The sequence below is a fragment of the Candoia aspera genome, chromosome 1, assembly GCF_035149785.1.
Source record: "Candoia aspera isolate rCanAsp1 chromosome 1, rCanAsp1.hap2, whole genome shotgun sequence".
In the NCBI taxonomy this organism is placed as follows: Eukaryota; Metazoa; Chordata; class Lepidosauria; order Squamata; family Boidae; genus Candoia; species Candoia aspera.
In genome coordinates, this window is record NC_086153.1 from 72,336,240 (window position 1) to 72,351,167 (window position 14,928).

The window sequence follows — 14,928 nt, forward strand, 5'->3', positions numbered from 1 at the left end:
CATTTCTAGGCTATTAGTCATCCTATCGCCTATGATAATATAGAAGCTGAATTAAATCCTAAAACTTGCTGTGGTAGCAAAATAAATAATTAAGAGTAATGTAGTGAGTCGTGTTGTGATGTTATTTACTGCTAAAGGTTCCATTTATCCACACAACTTGTTATGATTGAACAGAAGTTATGACATATGAATTGATAAATTCATGTTTATAGTTGTGTTTCTTACTGCCAGTAGCAATACTCAATATTTCTGTTTTATAAGCATTCTTGCTGCTCTGAGTTTAAGACTGCATTATTATTGTTTTTATAGCTTTGATCTAGAAGATGTAAAAAACGCTGGACTTTTTCAAAAGTGGTGTATAATTCCTGTTCTGGGCCTTATTGAGAATTCCCTCCATGATTGCATCCTGTTGCACAACTCCTTTTGTTTCCTGCTGCAAATCATAAATTCTTGTTCTAAAATGGCAGACATGCTGCTGGATAACGGCTTGTTGTATGTGCTCTGTAATACTTTAGCAACCCTTAATGGACTCGAAGCCAAGTAAGTGGCATCATTAATTTTCTTCTGTTTTAGAACAATGAGATAATTTAGATTACTTCTGAGATTATCATGCAAGGAGGAGGCTTCCATGGAATGGTGTGAATTGCAGGAAGAGAAATAAAGCCCTTCGTGGCATAGGCCTGGCTATTTGAGGGATTGGCTGTCTTTGGTGGATTCAGGCAGAATGGGTACACTCTAGGTCCCATTAAAGAAATGTCATCTTTTTTTTAAAGTAATTTTATTAAAGATTACAATTACAACAATAAAAATTAATACAAACTAAAAAATAAAAGAATAAAAAGAAAAAATAGAAAGTTAGAAAAGAAAGAAAAAATATGGAAATAGTAAAGAAAAAGAAAAATATATAAAGAAAATAACTTTCCCCTTCATCACATGATGTGATGAAGGGGGATCACAACAAGTATAAACAACTTCTATAAACAACTAATAACTTATCACTTTCTCTTAAAATACAACAAATGATCTCTTCTTGCTATATCCCATCTCTTATCTATGAACAAATTCATAAAGCCTCGTCATTTCAGACCTGACATCAGCAAAAGTACAGTAAAGGTTACCAGAGATGACAACATATCTATTTCAGCCTTGATCAAATAAACCAAGTTTATATTCCTTCCTTTTACTTCTAATAATCTAGGATCAAATAATGTCCTAGAACATTTATTTATTTATTTTGCTTTTAAATAACAGAAAAAATATAAGTAAATAAATAAAATATAAGAACTATGTTTTTAAATGCCAACATGTTTGTAATCATAATTACATGCAGCTGGGTTTGATTACTGAAGCCACATTTCATATAAAATAAAACGTTCCCATTCCTAAAATATGGGCCTAGTAAACCCCCCATTTTCCAAAGGGAGTGAGCTACGTTGGATTGGACAGATCCTTTGAACATGTTGGCATTGCTTAAATACCGTATTACATATTACATAACTTTGAATGATGTTGCTAAAAATAGCTCAGAGCTAGGCAGGTGCTTATAGTTCATGAATCCTTTTCAGAAAGTGTACAGCTTGTAAGAGATACGTAGTTTTAAAGGAAATGTTAGGAATTGTCCAGTAAGTCATTGGAATGAACTAGAGTTGGATCAGTTGACCTTGGATATGCAACTAAAATATGGGATTTAATTAATTGATTTCACCTTTTCCACAGCATTCTCTCAGATGACTCCACATTACTTGTGTGTGATATACAGCAGCTACTTGCAGCAGTGACAATCCATGCCTGCAGTTGTTCAGGATCACAATATTTTCGGATTATTGAAGATCTCATGGTGTTACTTGCACATCTGCAGATGAGCAAGAATGAAAGAACACAGAGTAAGCCTCAAATTCCTTTGTGTGAATGACCTGCTTGAATTTAATCTTTGGAATAATCTGAAGAAATGACTGCTTGTTTATTTCATCTCTGTTGCTTTCAGAAATGGCAGTTAGTTTGCAATTCTTAGTCCTACAATCAGCTGTAAAGTATATCAAAACTGTAGGAAATCAAGATTCAGAGAATTTAAGCAACTCATTCCATTTATCAGTTGCAGACCATCAGGCTGTATTTCAAAAACGTAAAAGCATTGCTGGTGAGTAATGAAAAACCAGTTTTTTGAACTGAGCAGCTTTTGACTATCATTTGTTTACTTATTGTTCTGTGGTGAAGTGTGCAATGTTTGTTAAAGGTTTAATTATTGAAGATGATTAAAATAAAGGTATAAATATGTATTTAGAACAAAGTATGATCAACATATTTCTTTGATATTATGTCAAGTATATGAGCAGAATCTCTTGACCTGTTTTTATCCTTTAATTCATTTTGTTAAATAATTCTGCCTTACATAAAGGTCCTTGTCAAAAGAAAATTAATCAACAACTTTTTCTCCCACTGTCAACACTAATACTGTGGACACTTAATATTTGCAATTTAAAACTTCATCAAGGGGTTTATCAGAGTTTTACTGATATTTCTTTTTCATTTTTGAAGCACCTAGAACATTTTCTATTGCTCACTTTGAGACATTGCTAATGAGAATGCGTACAATTGCAAGTGAGGAACTGAATTTTATGATGCAGCGTAGAATGAGTCAAGACAGCTCTGTTTGTGCCACTGAAGCAGAGCTTATACAGAGGTTACAGAGGATTACTGTACTAACAACCAATAGATTCATGTATCAAGGTAATAATATTCTTTCAACATTTTTATTAAAATCAATCCAGTGTGCTAATATCAGCTTTCTTAATGAATCTTTGGAATGCATTAAGGCACATCTCTTGAGCAAGATGTCAAGGTATAGCAGAAAGAATCCTATATTGTAATTATTTACTAAATAATATATTAAAAGTTGCCCTGAAGAATGATTATGCAGGTTATGGTCCATTGTAATGTTGGAAAGTTGTGTGACAGGGTGTTTTGCATGTCCTGGCTATTGCTTTTAATTAAAAAAAATGTGGGCAAGAGTGCTTTAAAGTGATGGCTTTGAATTGCCTGTCATCTGAATTCTTCAGCATGTCTGCATTTCACATGGATGCATTCTTAGGAAATAAAAGACAGATCAGATTCCATTTCTATCACCTAGTAAACCAGGAGGCTTAGACATATAAGGGAAGGCTAAGGATGGACTGAGGAGCTAGAGAAAGTGGGACAATGATGGGGTGGACAAGTCTGAGGGTAGGAGGTGACTAGAAACAGAAGGAGAGTAAGACTGAGGCTCAGATGGAGATGTCAGTTGCTGAATTTAGTAGGCTATGCTGTGTCCTGCTTGAGGGAGGGAGGTGAATGTGCATTTATTTATATGTGTTTGGGGGAGGTCTAGAAAGAAAGGATATAAACATTACACATGATTTTGGAGGCTCTGATTATACCTTGGTCTTGTATTTAGGTTCTTGGATGAATTATTTGCCTTTCACCCTCACCAGCTTTGTCTTTATGTGACTGAATGCAATGACTATCCATGACATGCGTTAGGTGAATGGCAAGTCCCCCTTTATGGTAGCTAGTTTGGGATACTACTTTCTAGAACTTCCAGATTTGTACAGTTTGGCATTTCTAATCCAGGTTATGTCCTCTGGATATTATAGAAAGCTTTAGCTTTCATATTGTAGTTCATCATTTGTTCTTTGCACAAAATACTGCTTAATTTCCATTCATTTCTCCACCACCCCCAGGGATAGGGAGAGTTTTTAGTAGCAACAAAGATTACAGTAGGGCATGGAAGCAGTGCTGAACAAGTAGATTTTTGCTCAAACCCAAGTCTACCATTCCAAGCTTCATTCCATATAAAGAACTTTGGAAACAAATATTGTTCCTATTTAAAAGCAGGTCATTGTTTTGTTCTTCCTGTTTCTCTTAATATTTGTGGCCAAGATACATGCACAATAGTCATAATGGCTTTGATTTCTTGGCCTCATTAACATTTGTTATGCATGTAAACCACTGCGAGACCTAAGTTAAGCAGGCCAAGTTATTTCATCAGTGATCCTGAACTTACGTCCTAGTGTCAGGGCTCTTCATTTCAGGCTTTGTTCCCACCCTGTCCTTGGAGGCAATCACTGATGTGGGTTGGGAACACATAAAGGCCAGGATTTGCTTTCAGATAATTGAGCCTCTTGCTGCACGTGCTATTACTCCTCCTGGCAGCACCATATTTATTTTCATTTATTTTCACTTCGTTTTTCTTTTCCCTGTATTTTTAAAATATTCCAAATCCTTTATTTAGAAATGTTTGTGCATTTAAATGCATATATTGGTACAGTTTAAAATTTGATATTGAAAAAATAACATGTTGCCTGCCTTGCCAGCTGGCATTATTTTAGCAATGTTTTAACATATTTTTACATGTCTTTTAATTACCACAAATTCTTCTTAGCCTACTTTCATTTTTTAAGGCAATGAAAATAATAGCCTAAAATAAAGAATTGAATAAAATTCAATACAATTACATTCAATTCAATTACATTCAAAAGTGTAATTTGCTGTAGTGTAACAGCCATGTGACTTGTGCCACAGTAGGATGGCTGTGGCCTTGGATCAGGACAGTCTGGCTTATACTGGCTATATCTGACAATATAACCCTTTTTAAAATTTGCAGACCTTTCTGAAAATTGCCTTGAAATGATTGAGGCTCCATTCCAGAATAGATCTTCACTTTCCCAAATGGACAAGACTGAAAAGGAGGATGAACAGAAGCAACTTACCCCAAAAAACACTTTCTTGAGGGAAATGTTTAAAATAATGATTGAAGGAATTGGATTATCTGTTGTAAGTGATCATGCTTTGTATTACCTCCTTATGTTCACCGGTTCCCCTGATCCAGTCTTATTCCTTATTGAAGAGAGATATTTCTTCCTTCTTGGTTTTCCTACACCACTTTTAACCTATAGAATATCTGTTAGAGTGCATTAGTATATCTGTCTGAGGTGCAGTATGCTCTGAATGGGAATAAGAATGTAAATAACAATATACATGTTGCCCATTATTTTATATGGATTGTACAGAATTACAACTTTCTAACTTTTCAATCTAATTAGAATCTGTTTTTTGTTGATTGGAATCCTTCCAGATATTTTAGTAAAGTTTATGGTTTGTGTTCACCAGCAATGGTGTGATGCACTATCTTAAATGTTATTTTTAAAAAACCCATTAAGGATACTTCGTTTTAGTCAAATGCTTGTCTTGTATTAGTCATGTGTTTTGTTCTTAGATGAGAAAGAAGAATCTTGGGAGATAACTTAGCTTTTCTCATGCCTAGGGCACTACCAGGTTAAGCACCCCCAAGCAACAGTGGAAGAAAATTCTCTTGTCTTGTAAGGATACTTTTCGAGTGCAGCTTGGACGACTGCTTGTGCATGCTTTGTCTCCAGCACGCTCTTTGCAAGAAAGAAAGGACACTTTGGAATTCTTACATGAAATAAACCACCAAGAGATTTTGCGAGACTGTTTAAGTACAACTTTGCAAGTAAGAATTCTGGGATGTTTTAAATGCCGGAAGGGAGATTGCTGTAATGCTTTTTGAAGAATTTGGATAGCTTATTTAAGTTCTATTATGGTTAAAATGTCAAAACTCCATGGAGAGAGGTGCCATTCCTTAATGGCCTGTCGTGTGTATGGGAAATGACATTTTAGATTTCTAGTCCTACCGGTGGCTTTCTTTAGTTTTTTATTTATTCAATAAAACCTTGATAAGAGGAATTTACAAGAAAAATGTGATCTTAATAGATGACAACTTTACCCTGTAAGCTGACAGCACTTTGAACCAAAGCCACATTGTCAAAATTTGGAAGAAGTAGGAAATCACATGGGAGAAATTATTCCCTGAGGTAATTGGGCTTAAAATATGAAGTTCCTTTGTGATTAAAATTAGTGCCTTGGATTGGACCTAGAAGCAAACATATAATACAGGTATTTCATAACAGAGTATTCCTTTTGAGCTATATACTGAGTGACTGAGTGTTCTGTATCAGCTGCTTATTTTCCAGATCAAAATGTGATATACTGTAGCTGAGGCACAGATGAGGGGCTTTCCCCTCTTACAACTAATTATGGCAATGTTTTTTTTTTCTGCCAAGTCTCCATGACATGCCTTTGTCTTATGCTCATGAGGTAAACAGGCGTAAGTCATCCTTAGCTGTACTGGTTTTAGTTGTGTTTCCCCCCTTGTTCTGACACTCTCCAAAGGCAGCCTCAAGGTGTGTACATTCTGTTAGGCTTTGCCACCAGTGTCCTTGGAGGGAAGTCAACTGAAGGCAGTGACTAGGGATGGAGGCAGTAGAGGCAGAATCAAGACTGTCAGTGGGGATAAGACATGGCAGATCAAGGACAGGTTGAGAGCACTTCAGCTCAGCAGTAGGGAGAATCTCTCGGACCATAGGCCCATTTAGCTCATTTCCCTTGGCCCTGAACGACAGTGGAAGCTCTTTTTCTTTTTCTGAAGTTTTTTTTAAGCTGTGCTGTGCCATTGAGCTGTGGCCTTTTGTTTAGGAAGCATTTTAGTAGTTACATCTGGTAAAAGAACCAACTCATGTTACAAAAAGGCCCAGGCCCATATTTAGTTGTCTTGAGTTGCACCACTGGTGGTATGGTTCTCTTTTGAGCCTTCTTTGAAAGTACCTTATATAATAGCTTGTAAAGACATTTAAGCATGCCAAGGAGATTATGCATTCTCAGTGGGATTTTTGACACTAGTTTTATGAATGGCAGATTACCAAGCGATATGTTAAATCGGCCATCCATGTCCCTTCAACCTTAAAAGCCCTTTATCATGTTACATGAGGAACTGTTGTTCAAACAGCACAAGCTTCAAAATCTGCTTGAGTGCATAAACTTGTTGAATAAGCTGGTGCATTATAAAATATGTAAATAAGTATTTTTACATGAATGTTTTCTATAGTCCTTAATTTGTATCTGTTCTATTATTGTATATATTATTTTTATTATTATTATTCTTGCAGCATGGGCCTAAGCTGTCACTTTACTTATTTGAATTAATGCATGATCACAAAGATGAATTAACAAAAGAAGAACAGATATCGGTTGGAGCATTCATGAACACATTAAAACTTTGTGGTTACAAATACATTCCTCTCAATGCACCACCAAAGCCTGACCTCATAAAAGCAATGAAAGAGGTATGTAAATCTATATAATCACTTTCTTTACTGATCTCACTTGATGACATTTTTATCATTAACATATTTGCAAAACTACAGATGGGGCATCAGCCTTTTCCCATTTCAATAGAAAGTTATGCAACTTTGTATTTTCAAATCAATAGGCAAACTGAAATTTAGTTATCTGTCAAAATCCACCTTTTTCCAAATTAATGTAGTACAGATGTCTCAAGAAGAAATGTGTGTAAAAACGAAATTCCAGGAAAGCATTTGCGCAACAATACATATTTTTGGAAAATTAAAGAAAATGAATTGAAGAAAATTATTTGCAAAAAGTACATATAATTGGTAAATTGCATGCAGAAGTGCAAGAATTAATTATCAATGTGCCTATGATTAATGCCTTCACTGTAAATTGTAGCTTCTCTGTCTCGATAAACGTATTTCTTAAAATTATTATAATATACCAAACAAAAATAGAAAAGCATGTATCTTTAAATGAAACTTTGACTGCAATAGGTAAGTAATATTAAAGTATTGGAAATACTGTACTTGATATTGCAGCAATATTAGGAAAATAGCTGAAAAAGAGAATCACTGTTTTTAAACTGCTTATCAGGACCATAAGAAATATGTGGGTGAAGAAGATGTGAATAAAGCTGCTTGGGAAAAGATAATGGCCAACAACCGGCAAACGTAAGTTGCTACTGCTTTTACTAAGAATAAAAACAGATGTTGCCCCAACAATGAAGCCTTCAAGACAGGTACCAGTCTAGTTTCCTCTCCTATAACATAGAGCAGTGTTTCTCAACCCTTGCCGGCTGGGGAATTCTGGAAGTTGAAGTCCACCCATCTTCAAGTTGCCAAGGTTGAGAAACACTGACAGAGCATAAAATAGATGATATTGTTGCATTGTGCTTTTCTTCACCTCTGTGCATCTTGGCAACGGAATGGAAAGGAAAACATAGAAAATGCCATGTGCTTCATTATTATACATTGCAGGACAGCGTGTGTGTGTGTGTGAAACAGTGTAAGGCTGCTCTTCCTAGCATCAAAGGTCTTCTGGTTTTATCCAGTTTTTCCACAGTAGGATAGCTTTAAGGCAACATGCTATAGAAGTAAATCATGGTTATATCCAGCATTATCTCACGAGTTGGGAAGTTTCTTCTGAAACCTAAAAGCCATATTGAATTCTAACCTGAAAAAAATCTTTAACTTCAGAGGAGACATTTGGGGTATGTGTGTATGCGTGTGGGGCTAAACTGAAAGAGAAGAACAGAAAAAACTCAGCTTCCATATAAATGGAAAATCTCAGCTATAAACTGGGATAGTGCTTGCTTTATTTATTCCTTAATGTAGATGCTATCCTTTTAAATTGGAATCTCCATTTAGTCTGTTTCAGCGCCTGGATGCAAAGTCAAAGGAGATTTCTAAAATTGCAGGGGACATCACCCAGGCTGCCTCTCTATCCCAGGGAATGGAAAGAAAGAAGGTGATTCAGCACATCAGGGGGATGTATAAGACAGACTTAAGTGCCAGCAGACACTGGCAGGAGCTCATTCAGCAGTTTACACACGATAGGTAAGCAACTACCTATCTACCTTTCAAAAAATTAGTGGCTGCTGTTATTGCTTAATGAGAAAAAGATCCGAGATAGCTGTTCCTATTTGTGAAATAGAATTTGCATTCACATTAAGATTTGCATTGCATAAGGATAGCTGCAAATGTTCACTTGAAACTCTGCCTTTATTTCCCTTAAAAGAAGCAAAGTCTGCAATTCTAGGAAATCAGTATAGGATGAGAATGCTACGAACCAAATAGCTTTTCCTCTGGTATGGCCTAAAAATCAGGGCAAGTTACAGTAATGTAAAACGTGAAATAAAAAAACTCATATGTCTCATTCCAAATTAATACATTGCTGAAACACCAGATCAAGCTGATTTATTTAGGCTTCAAATTTAGTATCGTCTTCAGCTTTAACTCTCCTAAGTGCGTGATTGTTTCTTATCCCTGCTTAGTATAATCGTATATTGTACACACAATATTTTGAAGCACATCAGAATCGAATTGTTGATGCATGAAGTGAAATTGGGAAGGTACAGACTTTTGGTGTGCTGGACCTCCGTCTTAAACCTGCCACGAGATGGCGTGTGGTCCTTATTCCAGTGCTTCTACCTACAGGGCTCTTTGGTATGACCCGGCCTCCTACCCAACGTCTTGGCAGTTAGACCCAACCGAAGGACCTAACAGGGAGAGGCGCCGCTTGCAGAGGTGCTACTTAACTATTCCAAATAAATACCTCCTCAAAGACAGACAAAAAGTGGAAGGTAACCTACGATGTTCTTTACAAGTCCAGTTACTTTCTCTAAAATATTTTAAAATACAAAGTTTTGTTTTGCTTCTTATTAGAGGTTCTTAAGCCCCCTCTGGCTTACCTGTTTGAAGACAAAACGCATTCATCTCACTCTTCTACAGTGAAAGATAAAGCTGCCAGTGAGCATATAAGGTTAGTTCTAATGAGAGGTAAAAAGCTTGAAGTGGGGGGGAGGGGGGTTATGGAAAAACCCCCCACAATGCAGGTTCATCAATACTTACGCCTGTGGTGCTTAAGGATCATCTGTATGTAACTAGGAAGCTTCTCATAAATTAGGCCAGAATTGATTTAGAGAAATGTGAGTGTATGGTTGAATGCATAAATGGAGGAGCAGGTGGTGGGGAGGGCAGGCTAACTTAATCGACAAGAGGAGGGCTCAGTTATTACCAATTACATATCGTCCCTGTGTGTATTTTTATGCATTTAAGCTGTGTCTGGTAATACCACTCATTGGCCTTAACTGTTTACATTTCCTCCCATCCTAAACCTGCTAAACATATTAAATACAATAAAAGAATTTGAAAGGATTTAGTGGGTAATATACTTAACAAAGGTTGTAATATTCTGTACTTAAAATTTTTGACTAGTACATTTCCAACTTATTGTATGTATGTGTGTGTGTGTGTACACTCACACACACACAGACATACTTTTATAAAAATAAAATGTTAGAAAGAATATGTCCTTAAATTGTGATGTATATAGTTAAATAGTTAATTATTAAATTACTGTAACTCTGGCATTGTAATAATGATTAAACATATATGTAATGTCTGCTTTAGTTCTCTGTTCCCTGAGCTAATATTATCTATTGTCTGTAAATAAAACACAACCAAGAAAATTGGTTAAAGCTAAAAAGATTAGACAATTTATATATTAAGGGTGGAAACCAAGATTAAGCGAGCAGGAATTAATTTATGCTGCAGGATGTGCCTTCACTCTCCTTCCTGGCATGACTTAGGGTTGATCTATTTTAGAGGGTTCTAGACATCTCTGGAGCAGAACTGGAGTAAAGAGGGAAAATTAGTGTTTAATTTCGCTTGTCTTTTTCAGACATATTTGGGTTGCATCAAAGCCATGAAACATAATGAGTGTTATTAAGCCATGACATTTTTTTTGAGAATAGAATGGTTCAGATATTCATAAAATGAATTTGTCATGTTTTATTGTATGTCTTTGCAGAGTTAATCGAAGATGTATAAATGTGGCCCCATCTAGAGAGACTCCAGGCGAATTGCTACTAGGTAAATCTTTTTTCCCCTTAGCTGTGCACTTAACCAGGCAACCTGGCTTTTATGTAAAGGTAGCAATTTTGAGATGATCATCTTTGATATCTGGGAAAATAGCGAGTCCAGCTGTTTTCTTCTGAACAACAGCCAGGGAGCCAGGGATACCTACTGCAGTGCATGGGAAAGGTGATTTAATCCAAAGATACAATTTGGCCTATAGGAATTTTTCCATTACCTTCAAAAAAATCACCTTCATCTCAGTCTTAATAGAAGCTTCAGAGGAGAGGAACTTTTAATAGGACCAAAGTGGGATGATGATGACCTTTTTGAGGCATGCCACATGGTAGTCTCACTTCTGACTGGGAAGTGTTGCTGTTGTTCAGAAGGGAAAACTAAGCACACTTTTAATGTTGTGTCTCATTTGGCACTTAGTGAACAATTTTATTTCTACCTGCTAACCAATACTTTTTTATAGATATGCAAATTTGAAGCTTCAGATTTGTCAGTGAAGCTGAGAATAGTTGGCAAACAAAGGAATAAGTACAAACTGCTTAAGTGTGACTTGTTTTAGTAGATTAGGTATTTGTGTGATCTTTTTCCTTTCTACCTTCCACTCTTTTGTATTACCCAGGCCATTCTATCTTCTTTGTTCATTGCCTTTTTCTTTACTTATGGACAGCAGTAACTGAACCAGACTCTCCATCCAAAAACTGAAGTGCAAAATGCCTTCTCTTGTAGAGTGATACTTTGTTTCCATTTGTTTGCTTACTTGCTCTGGAAGCTCATGGCAGCATTATGAGCATTTGTTCAGCGACGGTTCAAAGTTAGGATGATGCTGAATGAAGGGACCATGAAGTTATGGCCGTTGCAAAGCCCCCACCGTCACATGATTGCAATCTGGGTGCTTGGCAACCTGTTCGCACTTACAACCAGTTGCCAAGCACCCCATGATCACGTAATTGCCATTTGCCAGAAAGTCAGTGGGAAAATTGGCAGGGAAGGTCGCAAGTCACTGGGGTAAGTATCACCCACCCGCGCACCTTCCCCAGCCCCTCTGCGCTTGCACCAGCCACTCATGCACCCCCACACACCTTTCCTGACCCACACCACACCCCTGGGCACCCTCCTTGACCTCAGTGGCACCTCTCGTGTACCCTTCCCAAAATGTGCTGCACCCCCACGCACCCTTCCCAGCCCACGCTGCACACTCACGTGCCCTTCCCAACCCACGCTGCACCCCTGCACACCCCCTTGACCCAGGTGGCACTTCTTGCCCACCCCTGCACCCCCTTCCCAGCCTGTGCTGCACCCCCATGTACCCTTCCCAACCCAGGTGGCATCTCTTGCGCACGCTTCCCAAAACGTGCCACACCCCCAATCACCCTTCACAAACCACATGGTGCCACCCTGTGCACCCCTGCACGCCCTCCCCACACATCCCCTCACTCCCCCACTGCTCCACTTACCTGCCTGTGTGCTGGGACTTGCAACTTCCTGTCAGCTTCCCCACTGACTTTGGTTGTGGGAAGCCAGCAGGATGTTGCCTCTCCTAACCATGAGATTCAGTTAACGACAGCAACCAGGACTGCAGGGATTGCCATTGCCATAACTAAGATGTGGTTATGCTTTACGACTGCATTGCTTAGTGATGGAAATTTTGGTCCCAATTGTCGTTGTAAATCAAGGACTACCTGTGGTTAGTCTCTCTTCATTTTATCCCATATAAGTAATCTTGTGAAGCAGCTTACACTGTGAAAGAATGACTGGTCAGAAGTCACCCAGTGAGCTCTGTGGTCAGGTGGGAGCTTGAATCTCCTTAATCCTGGTCTATGCAGTTTATGTTCCTACTATATCCAATATAGTGGACATTTAAGTATTGTTAAAGATGTTGAGAGATTTTCTTCTTATCAATATACTCTATTTTTATTAATTTATCACATTTCAAGGCTGGCTGACTCCTTAACAACTCTGGGCAGCTTACAAATGAAAAGACAATAATATAGAAAAGAATATAAGCAACCAACATGCTAAGACTGGCTGTGTGAAAATTCTGTCTTAGAGTATTGAGGTTACTTTGTAGAGTATTGATATGTTTTCGCTCAACAACTACATCAACTTATAATTGATATCCAGCTGTATCTGACTCAATAAGCAGGTGGCAGCTGGGGCCAAGAAGACCTTTGTACAACTCCATCTGGTGCAGCAATTGCACCATTTCCTGGGTTGGAAAGCCCTTTGGTCACTTGTGCCCTGGTCACCTCACTACCTGACGATTGCAATGTGCTCTATATGGGGTTGCCCTTGAAAACCACTTGAAAGCTTCTGTTGGTCCAAAATGCAGTGGTGTGGGCAGTGATGGGCATGCCTCTGTATGCCCATGTGATATCCCTGCTTTGTGAGCTACACTGGTTACCAGTATCCTTCCAGGTGCTATTCAAGGTGCTGGTTGTGATCTATAAAGCCCTACACAGCATGTTTGTTGTTTATTTGTTTAGTCGCTTCCGACTCTTCGTGACCTCATGGACCAGCCCACGCCAGAACTTCCTGTTGGTCGTCAACACCCCCAGCTCCCCCAGGGACGAATTCATCACCTCTAGAATATCATCCATCCACCTTGCCCTTGGTCGACCCCTCTTCCTTTTGCCTTCCACTCTCCCTAGCATCAGCATCTTCTCCAGGGTGTCCTGTCTTCTCATTATGTGGCCAAAGTATTTCAGTTTTGCCTTTAATACCATTCCCTCAAGTGAGCAGTCTGGCTTTATTTCCTGGAGGATGGACTGGTTTGATCTTCTTGCAGTCCAAGGCACTCTCAGAATTTTCCTCCAACACCACAGTTCAAAAGCATTGATCTTCCTTCTCTCAGCCTTCCTTATGGTCCAGCTCTCACAGCCATATGTTACTACAGGGAACACCATTGCTTTAACTATGCGGACCTTTGTTGTCAGTGTGATGTCTCTGCTCTTAACTATTTTATCGAGATTTGTCATTGCTCTTCTCCCAAGGATTAAGCGTCTTCTGATTTCCTGACTGCAGTCAGCATCTGCAGTAATCTTTGCACCTAGAAATACAAAGTCTTTCACTGCCTCTACGTTTTCTCCCTCTGTTTGCCAGTTATCAAGCTGGTTGCCATAATCTTGGTTTTTTTGAGGTTTAGCTGCAAGCCAGCTTTTGCACTTTCTTCTTTCATCTTCATCATAAGGCTCCTCAGTTCCTCTTCGCTTTCAGCCATCAAAGTGGTATCATCTGCATATCTGAGATTGTTACTGTTTCTTCCAGCGATTTTAACTCCAGCCTTGGATTCCTCAAGCCCAGCATGTCGCATGATGTGTTCTTCATACAAGTTGAATAGGTAGGGTGAGAGTATACAGCCCTGCCGTACTCCTTTCCCAATCTTAAACCAGTCCGTTGTTCCGTGGTCTGTTCTTACTGTTGCTACTTGGTCGCTATACAGATTCTTCAGGAGGCATACAAGATGACTTGGTATCCCCATACCACTAAGAACTTGCCACAATTTGTTATGGTCCACACGGTCAAAGGCTTTAGAATAGTCAATAAAACAGAAATAGATGTTTTTCTGAAACTCCCTGGCTTTTTCCATTATCCAGCGGACATCTGGCAATTCTCGCTCCATGAATTGCTGAAGTCTCCCTTGCAGGATCTTGAGCATTGCCTTACTGGCATGTGAAATGAGTGCCACTGTTCGATAGTTTGAACATTCTTTAGTGTTTCCCTTTTCTGGTATGGGGATATAAGTTGATTTTTTCCAGTCTGATGGCCATTCTTGTGTTTTCCAAATTTGCTGGCATATAGCATGCATTACCTTGACAGCATCATCTTGCAAGATTTTGAACAGTTCAGCTGGGATGCCGTCGTCTCCTGCTGCCTTGTCATTAGCAATGCTTCTTAAGGCCCATTCAACCTCACTCTTCAGGATGTCTGGCTCTAGCTCACTGACCACACCGTCAAAGCTATCCCCGATATAGTTATCCTTCCTCTACAGGTCTTCCATATATTCTTGCCACCTTTTCTTGATCTCTTCTTCTTCTGTTAGGTCCTTGCCATCTTTTTTTTTTGATCATACCCATTTTTGCCTGGAATTTACCTCTGATGTTTCTAATTTTCTGGAAGAGGTCTCTTGTCCTTCCTATACTATTGTCTTCTTCCACTT

The 14,928-nt window shown here is 38.5% G+C and overlaps 1 protein-coding gene across 2 annotated transcripts in view; it reads left to right on the plus strand.

Annotated features, from left to right (window-relative positions):
* The window catches only part of LYST (lysosomal trafficking regulator), an 89,397-nt gene that overhangs the window by 43,425 nt on the left and 31,044 nt on the right, over nucleotides 1–14,928 (plus strand). The window contains exons 25-36 of one of the 2 annotated variants that reach the window (XM_063306540.1): nucleotides 310–540; nucleotides 1,717–1,883; nucleotides 1,985–2,137; nucleotides 2,536–2,727; nucleotides 4,640–4,809; nucleotides 5,300–5,506; nucleotides 6,999–7,175; nucleotides 7,777–7,853; nucleotides 8,550–8,738; nucleotides 9,339–9,484; nucleotides 9,567–9,663; nucleotides 10,714–10,775. In XM_063306540.1, coding sequence (XP_063162610.1) covers nucleotides 310–540; nucleotides 1,717–1,883; nucleotides 1,985–2,137; nucleotides 2,536–2,727; nucleotides 4,640–4,809; nucleotides 5,300–5,506; nucleotides 6,999–7,175; nucleotides 7,777–7,853; nucleotides 8,550–8,738; nucleotides 9,339–9,484; nucleotides 9,567–9,663; nucleotides 10,714–10,775 — 1,868 coding nt within the window. The remainder of the gene's footprint in view (nucleotides 1–309; nucleotides 541–1,716; nucleotides 1,884–1,984; nucleotides 2,138–2,535; nucleotides 2,728–4,639; nucleotides 4,810–5,299; nucleotides 5,507–6,998; nucleotides 7,176–7,776; nucleotides 7,854–8,549; nucleotides 8,739–9,338; nucleotides 9,485–9,566; nucleotides 9,664–10,713; nucleotides 10,776–14,928) is intronic. The other variant, XM_063306552.1, reaches the window with a different exon arrangement.